Source organism: Crotalus tigris, unplaced genomic scaffold (assembly GCF_016545835.1).
Source record: "Crotalus tigris isolate CLP2741 ecotype Arizona unplaced genomic scaffold, ASM1654583v1 scf7180000017814.3102382, whole genome shotgun sequence".
Taxonomy (NCBI): domain Eukaryota; kingdom Metazoa; phylum Chordata; class Lepidosauria; order Squamata; family Viperidae; genus Crotalus; species Crotalus tigris.
The window spans coordinates 960956-978500 of record NW_024096652.1 but is presented as its reverse complement, the minus strand read 5'-3'; the positions used below and the strand labels follow the sequence as shown (position 1 = coordinate 978500).

The 17545-nt window shown below is 38.3% G+C and overlaps 1 protein-coding gene across 5 annotated transcripts in view; it reads left to right on the top strand.

Annotated features, from left to right (window-relative positions):
* The window catches only part of SPATA20 (spermatogenesis associated 20), a 50116-nt gene extending 39664 nt beyond the window's left edge, over window positions 1-10452 (top strand). For all 5 annotated transcript variants that reach the window (XM_039342832.1, XM_039342831.1, XM_039342835.1 and 2 more), the window contains one exon: window positions 9477-10452. In XM_039342832.1, the coding sequence (XP_039198766.1) occupies window positions 9477-9647 (171 nt within the window). In that variant the 3' untranslated portion in view covers window positions 9648-10452. The remainder of the gene's footprint in view (window positions 1-9476) is intronic.
* Window positions 10453-17545: the final 7093 nt, after the last annotated feature.

Here is a 17545-nt window from a genome sequence, read left to right as displayed (position 1 = left end):
ATATATAACAGACCCGCCTAACAGTGTTCTAATATTCTCAAATAAAAATTATAAATGAAGATAATGTAAATATAACAAAAAAGACAATGCTAAATCTTATCAGAGGCAGAGGGGATTGGAACAAAATAAGAATTTGTGCTTTGGTATGTGGGATCTTTTGAAGCTTATCTGTACTATGGACTGCACATATTCTAGCTAAGCAAAACTAGTAGTGTTAAGTCTGTGGAAAAATCAAAAAGAAAGCCTGAGGCTTGGAATTCAGATGAATAAGACAGAGGTGGTATTTATTAACTAGCCTGAGAAGAATTATCCTGCTAATTTGTTCCATGGCCTTTTGCAAAAAGCATCTCTTAATTTTCTTTGTAGCTTCTCTTTTCTGTTCATTGAACCTCCTTCCTGTAGGTGATGAAATAACTTTAACTCATTTTATTCTATAGATGAGATTGTTGCTCAGACAAGCCAAAAAACAGGATTTTAAAAGAATGTGCTATTGTCTCACTTGAAACCTCTCTTTAGTTCATAGCAGCAGAGTATTGGTAGCTAAATCTGCTGGGATGAATATAATGAATTTGATGCTCAGTAATTAATTTCTTCTGGAAGAATATAGTAAAGATACCTTTGAAACGAAAAAAACCAGTGACAGAAGAAACCACCTTTACTTCAGATATAGATGCTGGGCATGTTCTAACTTGCACCTACCTACAGCACAAATATACCTTGGCAACTTCTTTTTTTTATGCTATATATCCACAACGTTGTTTTCATCTCATTCCCAGTCCATAAGTAAGGTAAGCTTAAATAGTCCTCAGCTATAGATAAAATAGTGGTTTCCCCCTTGCTTCCAAGCTTCAAGGTGTATAAAACCTCTTAAGGTTTGTCACTCAGTACCCTGGAAAGAAATCAGGTGACTGCAGTGAATAGAGGCAGGATTGGGATCAACACCAGGACAACGAATTAATTGTTGGCATAGTTTTCTGCCCACTTAAGAATAGTTAGGTAGCATTTCAACTAAGGGGCAAAAAAGCTCTAAGTTTGGAGCATACTTACTTTCTGTACTGAGGTAAAATCTCCTCAACGGGTAGTTGCTCTTTTTCCACTGCAAACTGGGATCACAAAGAGGGGGCTATTAGTCCTTTTCCATTTTTTCTCCCCCCCCCCCCCGGACAAGTAGGCCCTGATTTGTAGTTGAGGAAACAATAGCTAAATTTTCAGGATAACCAAGATTTAATGAATCCTTCATAGAATCCCCAGAAGTGCTAACATTAGGGGTATAGCTAATGTTAATGTGGAGAGGGTGGATGGGTGGGTATTTTCTTGAGAAAATGTTTCAGAATTAAAGTTGATGTTGACTAATGATTCTCAGAAATGCAAAATAATAGTACTCTGACATGATGATCTTCTGGACATTCAAGAACAGAATTGGTCAACACAAAGGTACTTGGATGAAGTGACAATGAATCAGTAGATGAGACCAAGGGAGCTAAATAAAGAAAATAGTGAGAGGAAGCAATAGTGAAGGAAAGAAAAAGTGTTGAGCAATCAGAATATTCTGGATAAAGGTTAGCACCCTCAAAGCAAACAACAAAAATAGAGAAAAACATAATGCATCCCTTCTCCTATAAACTATAGTACCTTCCCAAGGTAAAAGGGAAGGTGGCATATCACTCTATTTTGGCAGAGAATCAGAGCAATATGGATAGATAGAGCATGATTTGGGAAAGGAGAATTAGCTTTCTAGTTTATTATTCCCTGCCCTACTAATAGCCAAAGGATAATTGTAAAGGATTTCATTATCTCTACTGTCCACTGAGTGCTAATCTTCTGTTTTTCCTTTATCCTGCCTGACCAAGAAGACCTCAGGGAGGCAGTAAAAAAACCCAACAATACCAAATTAATGAATTTCAGATTGGCCATGAATTGGTAATTAATCACTCCCAGAATTCAAGATAAGGCCAACATAAAAGAATGCCAGGGAAAAAAAGTAAGAAACAAAATACATCACATGTTGATTGTGAGGAGGGCTTCTGTCTATCCTGAAGGAACCCCGAATGTATTAAGTGGCAAAGAAAGTGGCCATAGGAAGATGTTTAGCATTTCCTGGTAAAACAGGTGGACAGTATCATGAGACTTGGAGTTTTTGGAAGTGAAATTGTGGCAATTTGTCTTCCATGAAAGGAAGAGATGACATAGGAGGGGTCGGGGGTTGACGTCTCAGACTGGGGAAAGAATAAGTAAACTAAGAGTCAGGGCTAGGAAGTCTACAGAGAAAATATAAAAATAGCCAAGTTTATGAAGAGACTATTTGGGACATCTCAATGAGGAAGAGGAGAATTAATAATACACTGCATTCTAGCACAGAATCAAGAAAAAAAAATGAAGTGTGTTGCTGAATGGATAAATATGATTGTGATTATTTTTATCTCACAGTACTCAAAAAGTGCAGCAATGTATATGTACAGTAAATATGGGGGGTGTAAATAGAATGCATGTTGATATATTTGAGACATAGTGGTGAAGAAGTGCTTATTAAAATAGATAATAATAGGTAATAAATACCTTAACTGTGATGAGTATATTGATTTTATTTGGAATGATATATGTGTGTTTCGTAGTGTTTCAGAAATAACATCACTTCTTTCCAAGATAGTTGATGTGAGAAACACATTTCTTCTTTTTTATGTGTAAAGTTTTATTAGCTTATAGTATAAGATATAATGAAAATATAAAAATAAATAGTGGAAAAGATGGGGAAGGGCAAAGGGAATAGAGAAGTGAGGTAGGGAAGAGAAAAAAAGGAAAAAAAAGGCATTGACTTCTGACTTCCTTTGGTGCAGCAAAGTAGAGTACAGGTAATCCCCGAGTTACAAGTGCTCATTTAACACTTGTTCAAAGTTATGTGATGAGCGCCCCCTAGTGCTTACGAGCAACTCCCAAAATTACGAGTATTGCAGCACCACAGCAGTGGTTCGTCCTTACGAGCGACCGCAGTGGCTCTGCAACATTCATCTGGGTTATTCCCTTCCTCCCTCTCCGCCCCTGCCGCGAGTCTCCCAAGGCACCAGGCCTTCAGTACCACCTTGAAAAGATGGAGAATTTTCGCTTTCTTGGCTGCTCCAGGCCTTCAGTTTGTTTGCAGAGAATGGAAACCTAAAATAATGCAAGATGACGTGAGATCAGTGGAGCGAGATCTCATAGTACTGATCTCACACGATCTCATGGTTCTTTAGGCCTCTCTGCAACAGAGAACCAAACCGAAGCCGGGGGACGCTTTGTCATGCCTCCGGAAGCTGGATCAGGGCTCTGGAGGCCTGGAAAAGGCCTCTGCCAGCTGGATCTATGGCTGCAGAATGATTTTGCGCCCCCCCGTGGCCTGATCCGGGCTTCGGAGGCCTGGAAAAGGCCTCTGGAGCCCGAATCGGGCCACAGAGGGGCCGCAAAATCACTCCGTGGCCACGGATCTGGTCTCTGGAGGCTTAGAAAAGGCCTCCAGAGACCAGATCAGGCTGCGGGGGGGGGGGCACAAAATCGCTTTGCAGCCATAGATCCGGGCTCCGGAGGTCTTTTCCAGGCATCCAGAGCCTGGATCAGGCCGCAGGGGGCTGTGGACACGTCCCCTGGCCTCAGATCAGAGTGGCAGCAGGAACCGGGGCAGAGAGGAGAGAGACCTTTTCCAGTGAGTCCCGCATGGCAGGAAAGGAGGGGGAAGAATGAGGTATCTTAGTTGGTCGGGGAGGCCTTGGGGGCCTGTTTCATCTCTAGGCCCTCCATGGCCTTCCCCACCCTGAGATACCTCATGCTTACTTAATGAGCTGCGTGTGTTTTAATGAGGAAGAGAGTGATCTCGCTAAAGAAACGAGATTCACTCTACGAGTTTTCGATTTATGAGTGGAATGGGCAGGCTCCATTACACTCGTAACTCGAGGACTGCCTGAATCAAACCTCAACTTTTTACTTTTACAAAATAGTATAAGCTAGCCATTTCGATAACATCTAATTGGTAAAACCCAAAATTAAAGTTTCATTTTTTTCCACCTCAAGCACAAAGTCTAGAAGCAGTTTCCACGTAGCAATAAAAGTGTTCGTATTTTATTCTTTAATCAGTACAGTCAGTTTAGCCATCTCTGTTAGCTCCATCAGCTTTTGTAACCATTTGTCCATTGTGGGAATCAATGTAGTCCTCCATTTTTGAGCATAGAATAGTCTTGCTGTTGTCAACATATATAACATCAAAGTTCTATAATTTTTTTCCAGGTCTTTGTCCATTAGCCACAAGAGAAAAATCTCTGGTTTTCTTTCTATATTCACTTTAAGAATTTTCTGTATTAACATTTGAATCCTACTCCAGTATTTTCTTGCTTTATTACATGTCCACCGTAAACGGTAAAAAGTCCCTTCTTTACATTTCCAACGTTCATTTGAAATACCTTTATACATTTTTGATAACTTGTCTGGTATTAAATACCAACGGTACATCATCTTGTAAAAATTTTCTTTTAAATTATAATTTAATGTAAATTTTAATCCTTTATTCCACATATTTTTCCATTGTTAGAGCATTATATTGTACCCAAAATTCCTTGCCCATTGAATCACACAATGTTTTACTTGTTCATATTCCAGATTTAAATTCAATAACATTTTATAAATTTTAGCAATAATATGTTCATCACTACGGTACAGTAGGGTTTCCAGTTCACTTTTAACAAAATTAAACTCATGATTCTTTTTATCTAACTTAAATCTTCCTTTCAATTGCATATATGAAAACCAAAGGCAAACATTCTGATTCTAGCTCCTCCTTGAAATTTGAGGGTAGGCTCACCCAAATTAAGAGATATTATTTTACCATAAGTCCACCAATTTGGTCTCATCGCCATCTCTTTTTTAAAAAAGGCCTCTTGTGGGGAAACCCAAAATGGCACCTCCATAGAGAACCTTGTTTTATATTTATTCCAAACTCTCAAAATGGCACGCCTAGTAAAATGGTTATTAAAATCAACATTTACTTTAACTTTGTCATACCACAAGTAAACCATGCCAACCAAACCTTAATTCATGGCCTTCTAGATCCAGTAACCTCTTATTCTGAAGATTCACCCGAGAAACACATTTCTGAGTTTGATCGTTGCATTGTGTTTTTTTAGTTTACTGAGTTGATTTTGGTTGCATTATTTTTTTTAAAAAAACCCCAATATGTGTGGATATGTATATGGGAGTGCACATACATGCGCTCTCACACACAGTGCAGTACTCTTTCTTTCCCACTTGTGTGGTTGAGTTTCAATTCATATAGTTGAAGCCAAAATATGCCGAATGAACCCGGTTGGAGAAGGCTGGATTAAGAGGTATTTACGTTTGCTTTTTTGATCCAATACATTTTCTCTGCCTTTGTACATTGCTCATTTAAAGACACATTTAAATAAAGAAAAAAAAGGTTGATCACTTGTGATCCTTTCTGTCTTTCTTCTGTTTATAAACTAGCCAATGTAAGAAGGAAGCCCTTTAATAACAAAGATGCTGGGTATATTTTCCAGTACTTTTGTTTCAACAATGTTAGTTTTGTTTTAGACATTGAATGAAGGTAGATAATACCCAGTCTTGATGAGTTTCATGCCAGTGCTCTTTCCATTAGCTTCCAGGACCTAGGAGAGCTAATAATAATTTCTGTATTGTAAAAACTAATTAGTGCTGCAGTCATTCATTTCTCAGACATGATTAAGGATGACCTAATGACACTATAGTAGGAGCTGCTGCAAGTTTTGAACTGGCCAAGAAAGCATTCCAGAGGACCCAACTTGAACTGTGGTGGGAAAGATGAGCGACATTTTTCATAGGTGTGTCGAATAAGAAAATGGAGAAAAGGAGGCTCTTGTCAGAATGTAGCCTGACACACCCTAAGGTTAAGCTCTGCATAAGAGAAATAGCATTTAGAGAAGCAGTCAGGCATAGTTCAATTACAGTGCAAGTTGAATGGGAAAGAAGGAAAGAGGAAAACATAGAGGCATTTACAATTTAAATGTCCCTCTGGAGAAGGGTGCAGGTTTTGAGCATCTGGGAATATAAGTAACGTACTTAAGAAAAAAGACATTAAAAAGCCAAGCATAATGGACAATAAGCAGGATTAGGACTCCCATGAGCTGCCCTGTTTTGTCTGGAAGCAAGCCAAAAGATCTGATATGAAATTGGTACAGGGGCTGTGGAACTCAGACACTGTGCTATTAACTAGAATTTTCTTATCAAGAAAATAAATAGCTTTTGGCTGTGCTCTTCACATCAGCAGGAAAAAGGGTCAGCTTGAAATGCTGATTCCTCTACTAGTGCAAAGGAGCAGATTTCTAAAATAATGAGGATAGGGCCACTTACCTCACAGAGGATGCCTTGACCTTCTTGTAAGGATGACTTCCCTGGTTGCCCTTATATGGATCAGTAAAATACTTGCATGTGTGTTTGGGTAAAGTTGAGCTGGCATCTTTCTACCCCCAAAGACTGCTGGTGGGAAACAAGATTCAAATTTTCTGCAGAATGTTATCTTGTCAAGTTCAGAATAAAGAATCCTCTGTTCTGTGTCATATCTTCTGAAGATGAACCGAATCAGGATAGGGAACTTATTTCCTGATACTTACAAAAAAAAATGACTTGTCTATGGGAATGAATAATATTTAGGGAAGAAGATAACTGTATGAAGTAAGTTTGAAGCTGACATTGGCAATTCCGATCTCATATCAATAGAATTAAAATAGGAAAATGTGCTGGATATGTTTACATAGCAGAGCTGTTTAGTTATTAGGAGGCTGTCATTTCTGACTTATTCTAAATACAACATCTTCTGGGCTTTAATAGTTTGTTGAATTTGTCACATTTTGTTCTCTTTGTACAGTTTCGTTTTGGTGGATTAACTAGGAAAGAGATTGAATTTATGTAGAAGTGAGAGGTCTTTCCCGTCTTTGGAAACAGAAAACCAGGCTCTGAATTTAAATGTCAGAATAGCCAAAGGCATCAAGACTGGTTTCTGCTTGTTTCTTGAAGGGATGAGCAAGGAAAAGAGAGGCCTGTCTCTACCGGTACTAGCCTAGTATAGAAAACCATGATTAATACACACCCCAACTTGATGAGGACATAAGTGGTATCTAATTAGCTGTAAACCATCTTCGTTAATTATTATTGATACTCTTGCCTTTTCTGATGGGCTTCCAAAATGAAAACAATATGACTGGAGACAAATGCCTTTTTGAAATATGTGAATGCTCGGGTGGGATGAGCTAGATATTCCAGAGAATGGGCTGAGAAAAGCCACACAAGTATTCTTGATGTTTTGTTTCTTTTCAGTTCCACAATAGAGTCCTCCTAGCCTTCCTAACAATTCCCCAAATGCCACCAATCTGCCCATTAATGTTAACATTCGTGAGAAAGGCCTAATATATTACGTATATAATTGATTTCTTTGTCTGGAAACTATGTTTGTCATGTACAGCTTCTTTTTATTATTGAAGGGAAGGAAGGAACGTTCCAGTGGGAATGACTTGGTTTGGAAGAGATCTGATGGCCAGGCCATTCCTTCGGAGAATGTTCCTAGGAAGACTTACTCTGTTGCTTATGCCAGCTTTCGACATAGAAAAGTCCCATAAGTATAGTATTTATCTTTTCATTTTATTTTATCTTTAGCTTAATCTTCAGCTGCTCGCATAATCTTGCAGCAATTCAATATTTAGGGCAGAAGCACAGGGATAGACCACTAGTTTAGGCTTCAGATCCTACGTACAGGAAATTGGCATGCTGTAAAAGTGATTAATGCAGTTTGAATTTTAATTAGAATAATGTTTTTGAAGACTTCTGGGCAAGTGGGGGTGGCAACAGTATGGTTATATTGATTACAGATTAGTTGTGGCACAGATGGAATAGAAGTGGAGAGGGCGGCAGGGAAGTAGGAGCAGGAACACAAACTCCCTTCACCAAACTGCAACACAGATCAGAATCCCTGATCACAAGTGTCAGGAATTGTGAAAAGAGAAACTGTCTTGAATAAGTCATAGTGATATACAGTATCTCCTCAATCAGAATATATGGACTTGTATAGAGAGCTGGGCTCCCTGATTGTTTCAGAGGCTCTTATTTATTGTTCGTTAATTTGAATCACAACCTATCCCTCCAGCTTTCTTATACAGATCAAGTTTATCAATTCAGTTGGACAGCATTACAGTTCCTGAGTACTTGAAGTGGGAGGCAGCAAACGTACATTGTCCCTTATTAAAATGAAGTTGTTACGCCTTACCTCAGTCTGTCCAGAATGCTGATAGGGACCATCGTATTACTTTCAGTGCATGTTCTCTTGCAATGAAAACAAAACAGAGGAAGAAGTTGCTGATTGTTCCAAAAACTCTTTGTGCTTTATCTGAAACATACACCGGAAAGGATCTGTATCTAGTTGAAATGTATAGTGAGACTGATTCCTATCTCCCAAACAATCCCATCACAAGCTGTTTAGTTGAAAAATACTGGGGGGGGGGGGTTGGGGGGGAGGCTATTGTATGTTGTTGCCAACCAATTGCCTACTTTTTTTTATGGTCTCCTGACTTTTTTGGGGGAGAGGAGAATGTACTTGTAGTATATTTTTCAGTGTAAAATTCAATCACAATACATGCAGCTAAAGTATTACTGAGTCATTTTAGAAGTGCTAAATCTTTGATTAGAAGCTTTCTCCTTGTAGTTTCTATCATTAATATCTTTCTTTTGAGCATCTAGTACAGCCATGCTAATTAAGTGCCTCGTTGTCAATTGCTGTTTTCTGCAGGGAATGGTGGACTTAAATTATCAATGTACTTTCTTTTTTAATGATGACATAGGTAAACACTGCAATTAAAAGAAACAGTGAAGAAAAACCCTATTTTGGCAGCTGATGCCATGAATAGGGTATTATTAGTGGTTGCAACAAGAAACTTCTAACTGAAGTTGCAGATCAGCTTTCCACCCCATTAAACTGGATTTACTTTTGAATAAATATGAAAGAAACATTATTGGATAATATATTGCTATATTAAATTACTTTTTTATTCTGTTGCTTTATTATAGGAAAAGATTGCTTTAACAGGGCTATATAGAATCTTAGTCTGAAGAGTTAACTGATGGTATGAAGAGTACAGTGAGTGATGCGAGAGATGTGTTATTACAAAGGTGCCAGGAAAAAGAGAGGAGTAGAGAAGAATTATGGGAGAACAACCAGGTTTTGAGCATTTGTCGGAAGACCAGCAGGATCAGGGTTAGGGTCAATGTAATTGTAGGTGGTAGGATGGTTCATAAAAACAACAGGTGCTCCGTGTGTTTGGGGATATGAAACATCAGCACATTTTTAAGGTTTTATAAGGTTTTCTCCATGTTAATCAAATCCATAGTGCTTGGGGGAGGAGCAAATTGTATTATAACCATGGACTTAGTCCCTGATCTTATTTACTTTGCTAAGCTTTGTGATAAATTTGTTTCAGGTGCTGATTCTTGCTGATGGTGATACAACAGGATTCCTCTACCGTCAGCTTGGTTTCCTCTCCTCTCTGGAAAAGAAAGATGGAAAAGCTACTGCTTATGTCTGTGAAAACTTTACCTGCTCACTACCTGTCACCTCCAGCCAGGAGCTACGCCGCATGTTGCTGCCCTAAGTTACTATCCCTGGTAGTCCTCACATTGCAATAGATTTGAGAAGAAAGAGGCCAACATTGGCAGGGTGGATCTTAATAAAATCACCTTCAGTATAACCTGGCCTGTGGTCAATTTAGCTTGCCTCTCTCCTGTTTTAATAGCATCCTCTTTCATATCCCAGGAATATGCACATGTTCTGAAATGTATTTATTATTTGTGGACAAGGCAATATGTCTTAAGGGGATTTGCAACCTGCATTTTCAAGAACCTGAAGACTGAAGTTTAATTTAAAATAAGACAGGAGTTTGATTTCTGTGTAATCTCAGTTCTTGCTATACAGCTTTGAGAACAATGCTCATTCTCATATGCTGCAGAAAATCATATAATTTAGACTACTAAATTTCTTTGTTTCTTTATGTTTCGTTTTTGATTTGCAAAGGAAATAGTAGGCTTCTCCTCTGTCTTTACTCCTCAGAATAAAGGTTCTAAGAATGAGGATCCTCTTCTTATCATCTTTGTGTCTTGCGGTAGATATATTATGAATAATTTTTATTCAAAGAAGATTTTACAAAGATTTAAAAAACTACAAAAACATAGAGGAAATAGAAAAAGGAAAGATTATAAAGGGGTAAAAGAAAAACTAAAAATAACAAAAAATCAAGAAAAAGTAATCTAAAGAAGCAACTTCCAATCTTCTTCACAACAATTACAAACAACTGCACCCTCCCATTTTGCATACCAGAGTTCTTCCTATAAACAAACCTTTTTAATCAATAAATCTCAAAAAATCAGGAGTATATTTTTTCCATTTTCAATTAAAAAAAATCTACAAATGGTGTCAATCTTTTTCCAGTAATTGTAGTTCCGTTCTTAATTAAACAAGTCAATATGTTTACGAGGTCTTCCATCTTTGCGCATATAACAGCCTTGCTGCAGTTACCGTATATAGAACCAATTGTCCATGATCTGGTAAACATTGTCTGCATGTGTGTGTAATAACAATGGCTAAGAAAAGAGTCACCAACATAGATATCTGCAGCAAATCAAAATTACCACAAAATGACATCACACAAATGATATTATGATGCAAACTTTACCTGTGTATCCTTACATTAAATGTTGGGATAAATAGTTCCACTTAGGTTTGCCTTCTCATCTCCCTCAAACACCTCTGATTACCAGATTATCTCCATCCTGCTCTGTGGCATTAGCAACAAGCCTTGATTGTACCAGAATGACCTCATGTAAGCAGTGATATGATGCAAAAGCTCTCTCTATGTATCTTGATTGACACAAGTGCATTGTTGGGAGTTATGCTCGATGGTATATGTCTTTGTTATGTATGTACCCAAATGTACAGCAGATGCCTATGAATTCCTGCCGTTTTAAACTTCCTGAAGTATCATCACTTCATAAGTGGCTATTATGAATATTCTCCTGTGACAGATACTTCTAGAAACATTTAAAAAGTTCTGTATTGTCCTACTTTACTGTTGAAAAGGAAGGTTATACATACTAGTACAGGGGTCCCCAACCCCTGGTCCATGGAATGGCACTGGTCCACAGCATGCCAACAAGTGGACCGCACAAACAAGCAAAGCTCCATCCTTGAGATGCAGGCAGTATTCAAAACCACATCCCCTCTGGTCAGTGGAAAAACCTTTCTCCATGGCACTGGTCCCTGGTGCCCAAAAGGTTGGGGACCTCTGTACTAGTGGACAGGAAAAAATTGGGGACATGAGATGAAAATAATATAACAAAATATTCAAAGTCTGTACAGCTATATCACTCAGCTTGTTATACAATTCAAGAAACGGGCATGAGAAATAACATTTCCATTTTCAATTTTAAGTGAAAAACAAGTTTCATGATTGAGAAAAAAAAGTGACTTAAAATGAAACGTTCCATCCTGGTTTCTTTTAATGAATAATAGTAAAAAGTCAAATCTAATAAATAAGTTTACAAGGCTCATAATAGCCAGTAATTGCACTTCTCCTGTTATCCTGCCAAAGTTCTAAACTTCCTAATGATCTCCCAAATTAACTATAAATATACTAAGAAGTACATTAAGACTTGTATTCATCTTAGGTATAATTAGATTAATTTGAATATTTTTTTATTAATGTAGGGCTTAGAAATGGTTTTGCTATGCTCCGTGCATTTTAATATTACAAGATCAATCCTAGATGATGAGGAGGACCAATTATTCAGGACAGCTGTTTCTGTGCGGCTAAGAAATGTGTATTTTCACATAGCATTGTTAATGATCTGCTCACTGGGGGAGTTAAGCCTACTTTTGCACTTCCTTTCCTTTTAATCTCCTTCATGGGATGGCAATGATAGAATCCTCAAGGTATCTTGGGATTACTGCTCCCCAAATTTACAGCCAGCAGCTGTACTTATGATCCAAGAAGTTGCCTCTTGATACACTAAGTCAGGATGTCAGGAAAGGAGAATATGTACCAAGGTAATAGAATCTAATGAAAAATCAAGTCATTATTTCTTTGGATGAGGAATTGTGTTAAGCGCTGCCAAGGCCATTTCATTTTGCCAGTTCCCCACTGATGAGGAAGGAGACATTTCGACCAAAATTCAAGGAAAAGAGCCAGAATGAGCTGATGTGGAAGCCAAGAAACTTTGCTCTTGGGCAGAATCGCATTTACTGCTGCTCTGGCTGCTCCCTATTGCCATGTCACAGCAGTAGAAGCTGAATTATTCAACACTTGCCTATTGTGGAGCTAAATCTGTCTCCATCCAAGCAGCGCTCTCATTCCTTTTCATTTTCCTGTCTCAGGTACGCCGAAGCTGCCAGGTATCAATCTTTTTCCTGTGCCAAATGCCACAAACAGTGAAGAAGTGAGGTACTAAATGTTACTTTCTGGAAGGAGAGGTGATTTTGGAATGCTTCCAGGCCATGCAAAACTGCTCCATATTAACTACTTGTAAATATGTTCGAATGAGTGCATTTCCTACATTGAGGACATTTTCTTCTCAATTTTAAGTGTGTGGTAAATACATAGCTAGCAGGGCAACCACACACATTTGGAAATATTTAGTGAATGCTAACAAGCTCCATGTTGAGCAGAGGAATAGCTAAATTCAACCAATTATCTCTGAAAACTCCCCTATTTGGTATGACTTTGAACTTGGCTTTCTTGTAAGGCATTGCAGAGAAACGTATGATGTAACAGTGTGGATGAAGTCTTCTGACACATAGGAAAAATGCAGTGGTAAAACCCTCTCTTTGACTAAGTACATCCTGTGGTTCTGTTTACAACTGCCTGTTTCACAGACTGTTGGCTGTTACTAGAAAACCATAGCAAAGAAGAAAAACTAGAGTCTTGGGGATCGGATTGATCTGCTTGTTAAATCCAACTCTACCAGACAGTGAATATGGTGTGTTAATGGGACTTGTGTGCAATATGGTCCATTCGGTGGCTAGTGGGGAAGTTCTGTCAATCCTGTCATCGCTTTGGCACTTTGACCTATTGCTCCCGGCCAAGCAACACCAGAGAAGCCTTTGCACAAGACAGAAAGAGCCATTTGGAACAAAGAGGGGTGATTGTGTAGAGCAGAAGTGCTGGCTGTGCAGTGACAGTGATGGATAGATTTAGTTATGGGGTCATTTGACCCTGCTGCTATTCCTAGCAGTAAATTAGATAATGGCACCTTCAGACTCCAGATAGGAACCATTTCATTCTCTGCTGTGCAAGTTCTCTCATCATTTTTCCTTTTGACAAGGGGCTTCATCCCAGCTAAAGAATCAGTCTATACATCTTCCTGTACATTCCTTGGCTTAGGGCACAATCAAGTGTTAAAATAGGAAGAGTGGGACATTCAGCATCATTAGCTGGGCTGGTGCTGGTACCGAGGATGCCCCAATAATCCAGGATGCTTCCAGAAAGAAAAAGCACTTCAGATGGTCCTGCAGTAGCTGCATTTGCAAATGCAAGGATGATTTCTTGTGCAGGTGTGTAAGGAAGAAGAGATCAGGTAGTTGCAGTTGATTGCACATTGCAGACACTTTAGGACAGCCAACAGGTAATTTAGCTGTTTCAGCAAAGGAAGAAATATGTAAGGATGCATTCTAATGAGAGAGGGGGCTGGATGAAGCCAGGGAAATAAGTGCCATATTATACAATTGTTAATTAAGGTCCAATGTGTTCAAATAAGTGTTAATAAAACATTATAGTCAGAGGTAACTGCAACTCAGTGGTAAGACAAATGCTTTGCATATGGGATTCAATCTCTTATTAGGGAAGACTACCAATGTTAGGCTAGTCTTAACTTGATGTATGGCAGTTTCCTGTTTTCTCATGCAAGAGATTTACTGCTATCCCTGAATGGGTTTTAGTGAGTCCACATCTATTTCCATTCTGTCGTAAAAACGAATAGCCCTTTTCAGACTTACTTAGCAGCCAGCAGAATATTGAAATATATATATATATATATATATATATATATATATATATATATATATATGTTCTGAGGTTTTCGCGGGTGTTTGTATGTAGGTCTTTGGTTGTTCGGGTTTTCTCCCGCGTAAAATTGGAAGTGTCTTGGCGACGTTTCGACGAAGTCCCATTCGTCATCTTCAGGCTGGTGTTTTCAGCTTCGTGCTTCGAGGAGCACGAAGCACGAAGCTGAAAACACCAGCCTGAAGATGACGAATGGGACTTCGTCGAAACATCGCCAAGACACTTCCAATTTTACGCGGGAGAAAACCCGAACAACCAAAGACCTACATATATATATGTATATGTATATGTATATGTATATGTATATGTATATAGCACCTCTTCTTGGGTTAACTCGTAGAATCCTAGAAGAAGCGATCAAAAAGTGATACATTTTCCTAGGCTTGGAAAATAATAGTCTTCACTTCCCAAACCTTCCAATTTTATGCAGAATCGATTATGCAGTAAAAGTTTAGTATGTGCACACATATGCTAGAAAACGCTCAATGACATTTTGGACTATAGTACTAGGGTAATGGCCTAGTCCCCTCAAACCACATCTAAGACTTCATACTCCCATAGAACATAATGGATATCATCTTCTGTCATCTAAAACTTTGCATTAGGACATTCTGATTGGGACTTTATTCAACTTGTAGGATCTCCCTGGGTTGTTTCTAATTGGAGCATGTAAGACGGTTCTCTATAAATAGGCTTACCTTTGCTTCCAGAAAGCTTAGTCCAACTATTTTAAAACCATGATGTATATTGACCAATTTCTTTTAACAGCGTTGTTTTCTTCCATTTTGTTCCAAGCATTAATTTTTCATTGAGGTGGTATTTGCTATGGTGGTCCAAACTCACTGGAAACCACAAAACTATTTTTAAAAATTCATTGGCCTTTAACAATGTTTTTAATAAGAAGGTAATAAGGACCAGATAGAATGTGCACATCTTATGATGAAACAAACAAGTGTTAACTATGAAGAAAACCAGTTCTGTACTGTATAAAACTTAGACACTTTCATTTTTAACAGAAGCAAACAAGGACTTGCATGCTTGCAAAAGAAAAGGGGAAGTCCTTGAAAGATTATATACTTTTTAATATTGCAAGAAATATTGTATGTATAATATCCATTATATTTATTTAACAACATTTCTCAAGTAAGTTTGCTAGTGGCTTCCATTGAAATGCTTTGGTTATGCCTTTGACAAAAAAAAAATATATTCCCAAACACTTTGGATTTTTGCACAATAAATTCACTGATACTTGAGATGTCCTCACTTCTTTTTTCTGATTCTCAATGACCCCCTTTCCCGCCCCCTCTACAATGTAAACAATTTTATGGAAAGCAGTGTAACTTGCTAAACTACAGCTGAAGTGGACCGCTGTGTGCCACTGCCTGGATGGACCAACAGTTGCAAAACAATGGAAACAACGCAACAGGGCCTGAGAACTTGAGAATCCATCTTAACATACATTAGAGTACATTCAGCATTGGAACAAGATACATGGTAGTGTGAATATCCTGCATCTTTTCTGAATTTATGCAGGGCCTGTAATAATAATTTCTCAGTGGCACAGAAAAGCAAACTCTCTCTGCTAACCCAAATGCTTGTGATTTCTAAGTCGATTTTAAGATGTCGGAAAGAGATCTGATATAATTGGATATTACACACCAATTGAGTAAACACAGGAAAGCAGCTGAAACTTGTACACAATGATACAATGGAAGAGAGATTTCACACAAGAGAGTTCTTGTATCCACACTGCAGTACTTTTCGTTACTAAGATTAGGAAAGTAGTTTTAACTCCATATACCATCCTTTGTCTTTGCTGAAGATACAGTAGCCTCTCCAATGAGGGGATTTAGAAAAAATATTTTAAATATTAACCTCTCCTGGATATTCTGCTTAAAATGCTAGAAACAAATTGCCTTAACTCTGATGGTTTGGAAAAAAAGGTTACAAAATACTCCCCCACCTGCCCTATCACTTCATATATCTCTCAGTCTTCATGAATGGTTGTTGCAAATTGAAAGGTGTAGTAAAGATTCTGTAATGTGTGTGAATAGCTGGTTGTATCCAGAGCTTTCCAAAAGGGTATTCCAGGAAACAAGAAGAGGCAGCCAGCAGAAATGCCTTTGGAAGAGGTATTTTTCACTTCGTTTCTTTGTTTTTCTAATGAATCTTGTAGGAAAGTGTGGTTTGGGTGAAAGATGGTTCTTTTCAAAGTCACCATACCTATCTTTTTTTTTTTTTGTGGAACCACGTAACCATACTTCGGTTGTAATTTCCAATCTTTTTTAAAAAACGTGGTAAGATGCGGAGAAAACTGTAGATGACTTAGGAAAACAATGGATATGTTAGGCTGTTGTCTGGGGCCTTTGTTTAGATCTTCCAATTTTCTTTCAGAGACACAGAGAAGGTAAATCTTCTGCCAAGCCTTGACCAATAGGGAGTACATTTTGCCAATAAAATCACTCAGATAAGTGCTATGAAAATTATTTCAAATCATTTGAATATCTGATTCAAACAGCACAGGTGTCACTTGGACTTCACAAGATAAACTTCAGTGTAAAACAGATTGACTATGTCCCTTGCAGCCATTGATGATCCAGTTCGATCTTCCCTGTCAAGACATATCCAGATGTTGACTGCTGTTCAAATCATTAATTGTTGGTTGCTAAGAGCAGATCAAATAATGCAACATCAATAAGATAGCACCACCAAAGACATTTGACATCAACAAAAATCCTTCCCAAGTATGCAATTGAAGTGAAAAATAAGTTTGAACTGCTAGACGCTTCTGAGAAGATGCCCAATGAACTATGGCAAGAAAATCAATCAACCATCTTTGAAATAGCTGTTAAACACATATCATATAAGAAGCCAGAGAAAAAACACAATTGCCTCTCAGATGAAACCATCAGAATAACCAAGACAAGAAAAGTGGTTAAAGCAACAGGCAAATAGAAGGAAGCAAAGAGATTGGATGTGGATTTCCAAAGAGCAGAAAGGAAAGACAACAAATTGTGGTGATGGTGGCAAATATGTGTAGCTTGGGTGTAGGATGAGGGTGGAGGTTCATTCATCGTGGGCTGATTTCCAAATGTTTTGTTACCAGGCTAGGTAACATCTTCAGTGAAGTTTAAGGGATGTCAGTGTCAGTATTCTTCTGTTTAGAAGGGCTTCGTGCAGTGAGTAGGTATGTGATGGGGAGGTCACATCTGGTGGAGGCCACTTCAGGTGAGGGTCTTGTGATGGATCTTGTGATTCCCACCACCATTGTTCATAAAAGTATCATAAAAAAAAAACAAGCAAGGGAAAGAACTGTCTGAGCAAGGTGTCAAAACCAGATGGCAAGAATATACAGAAGAGCCATATGCCAGCAATAAAGAGACTCAGCTCAAGATGATGAAGGAAAGGGAAGCAGAAATAGAACCATCCATTCTTTAGAA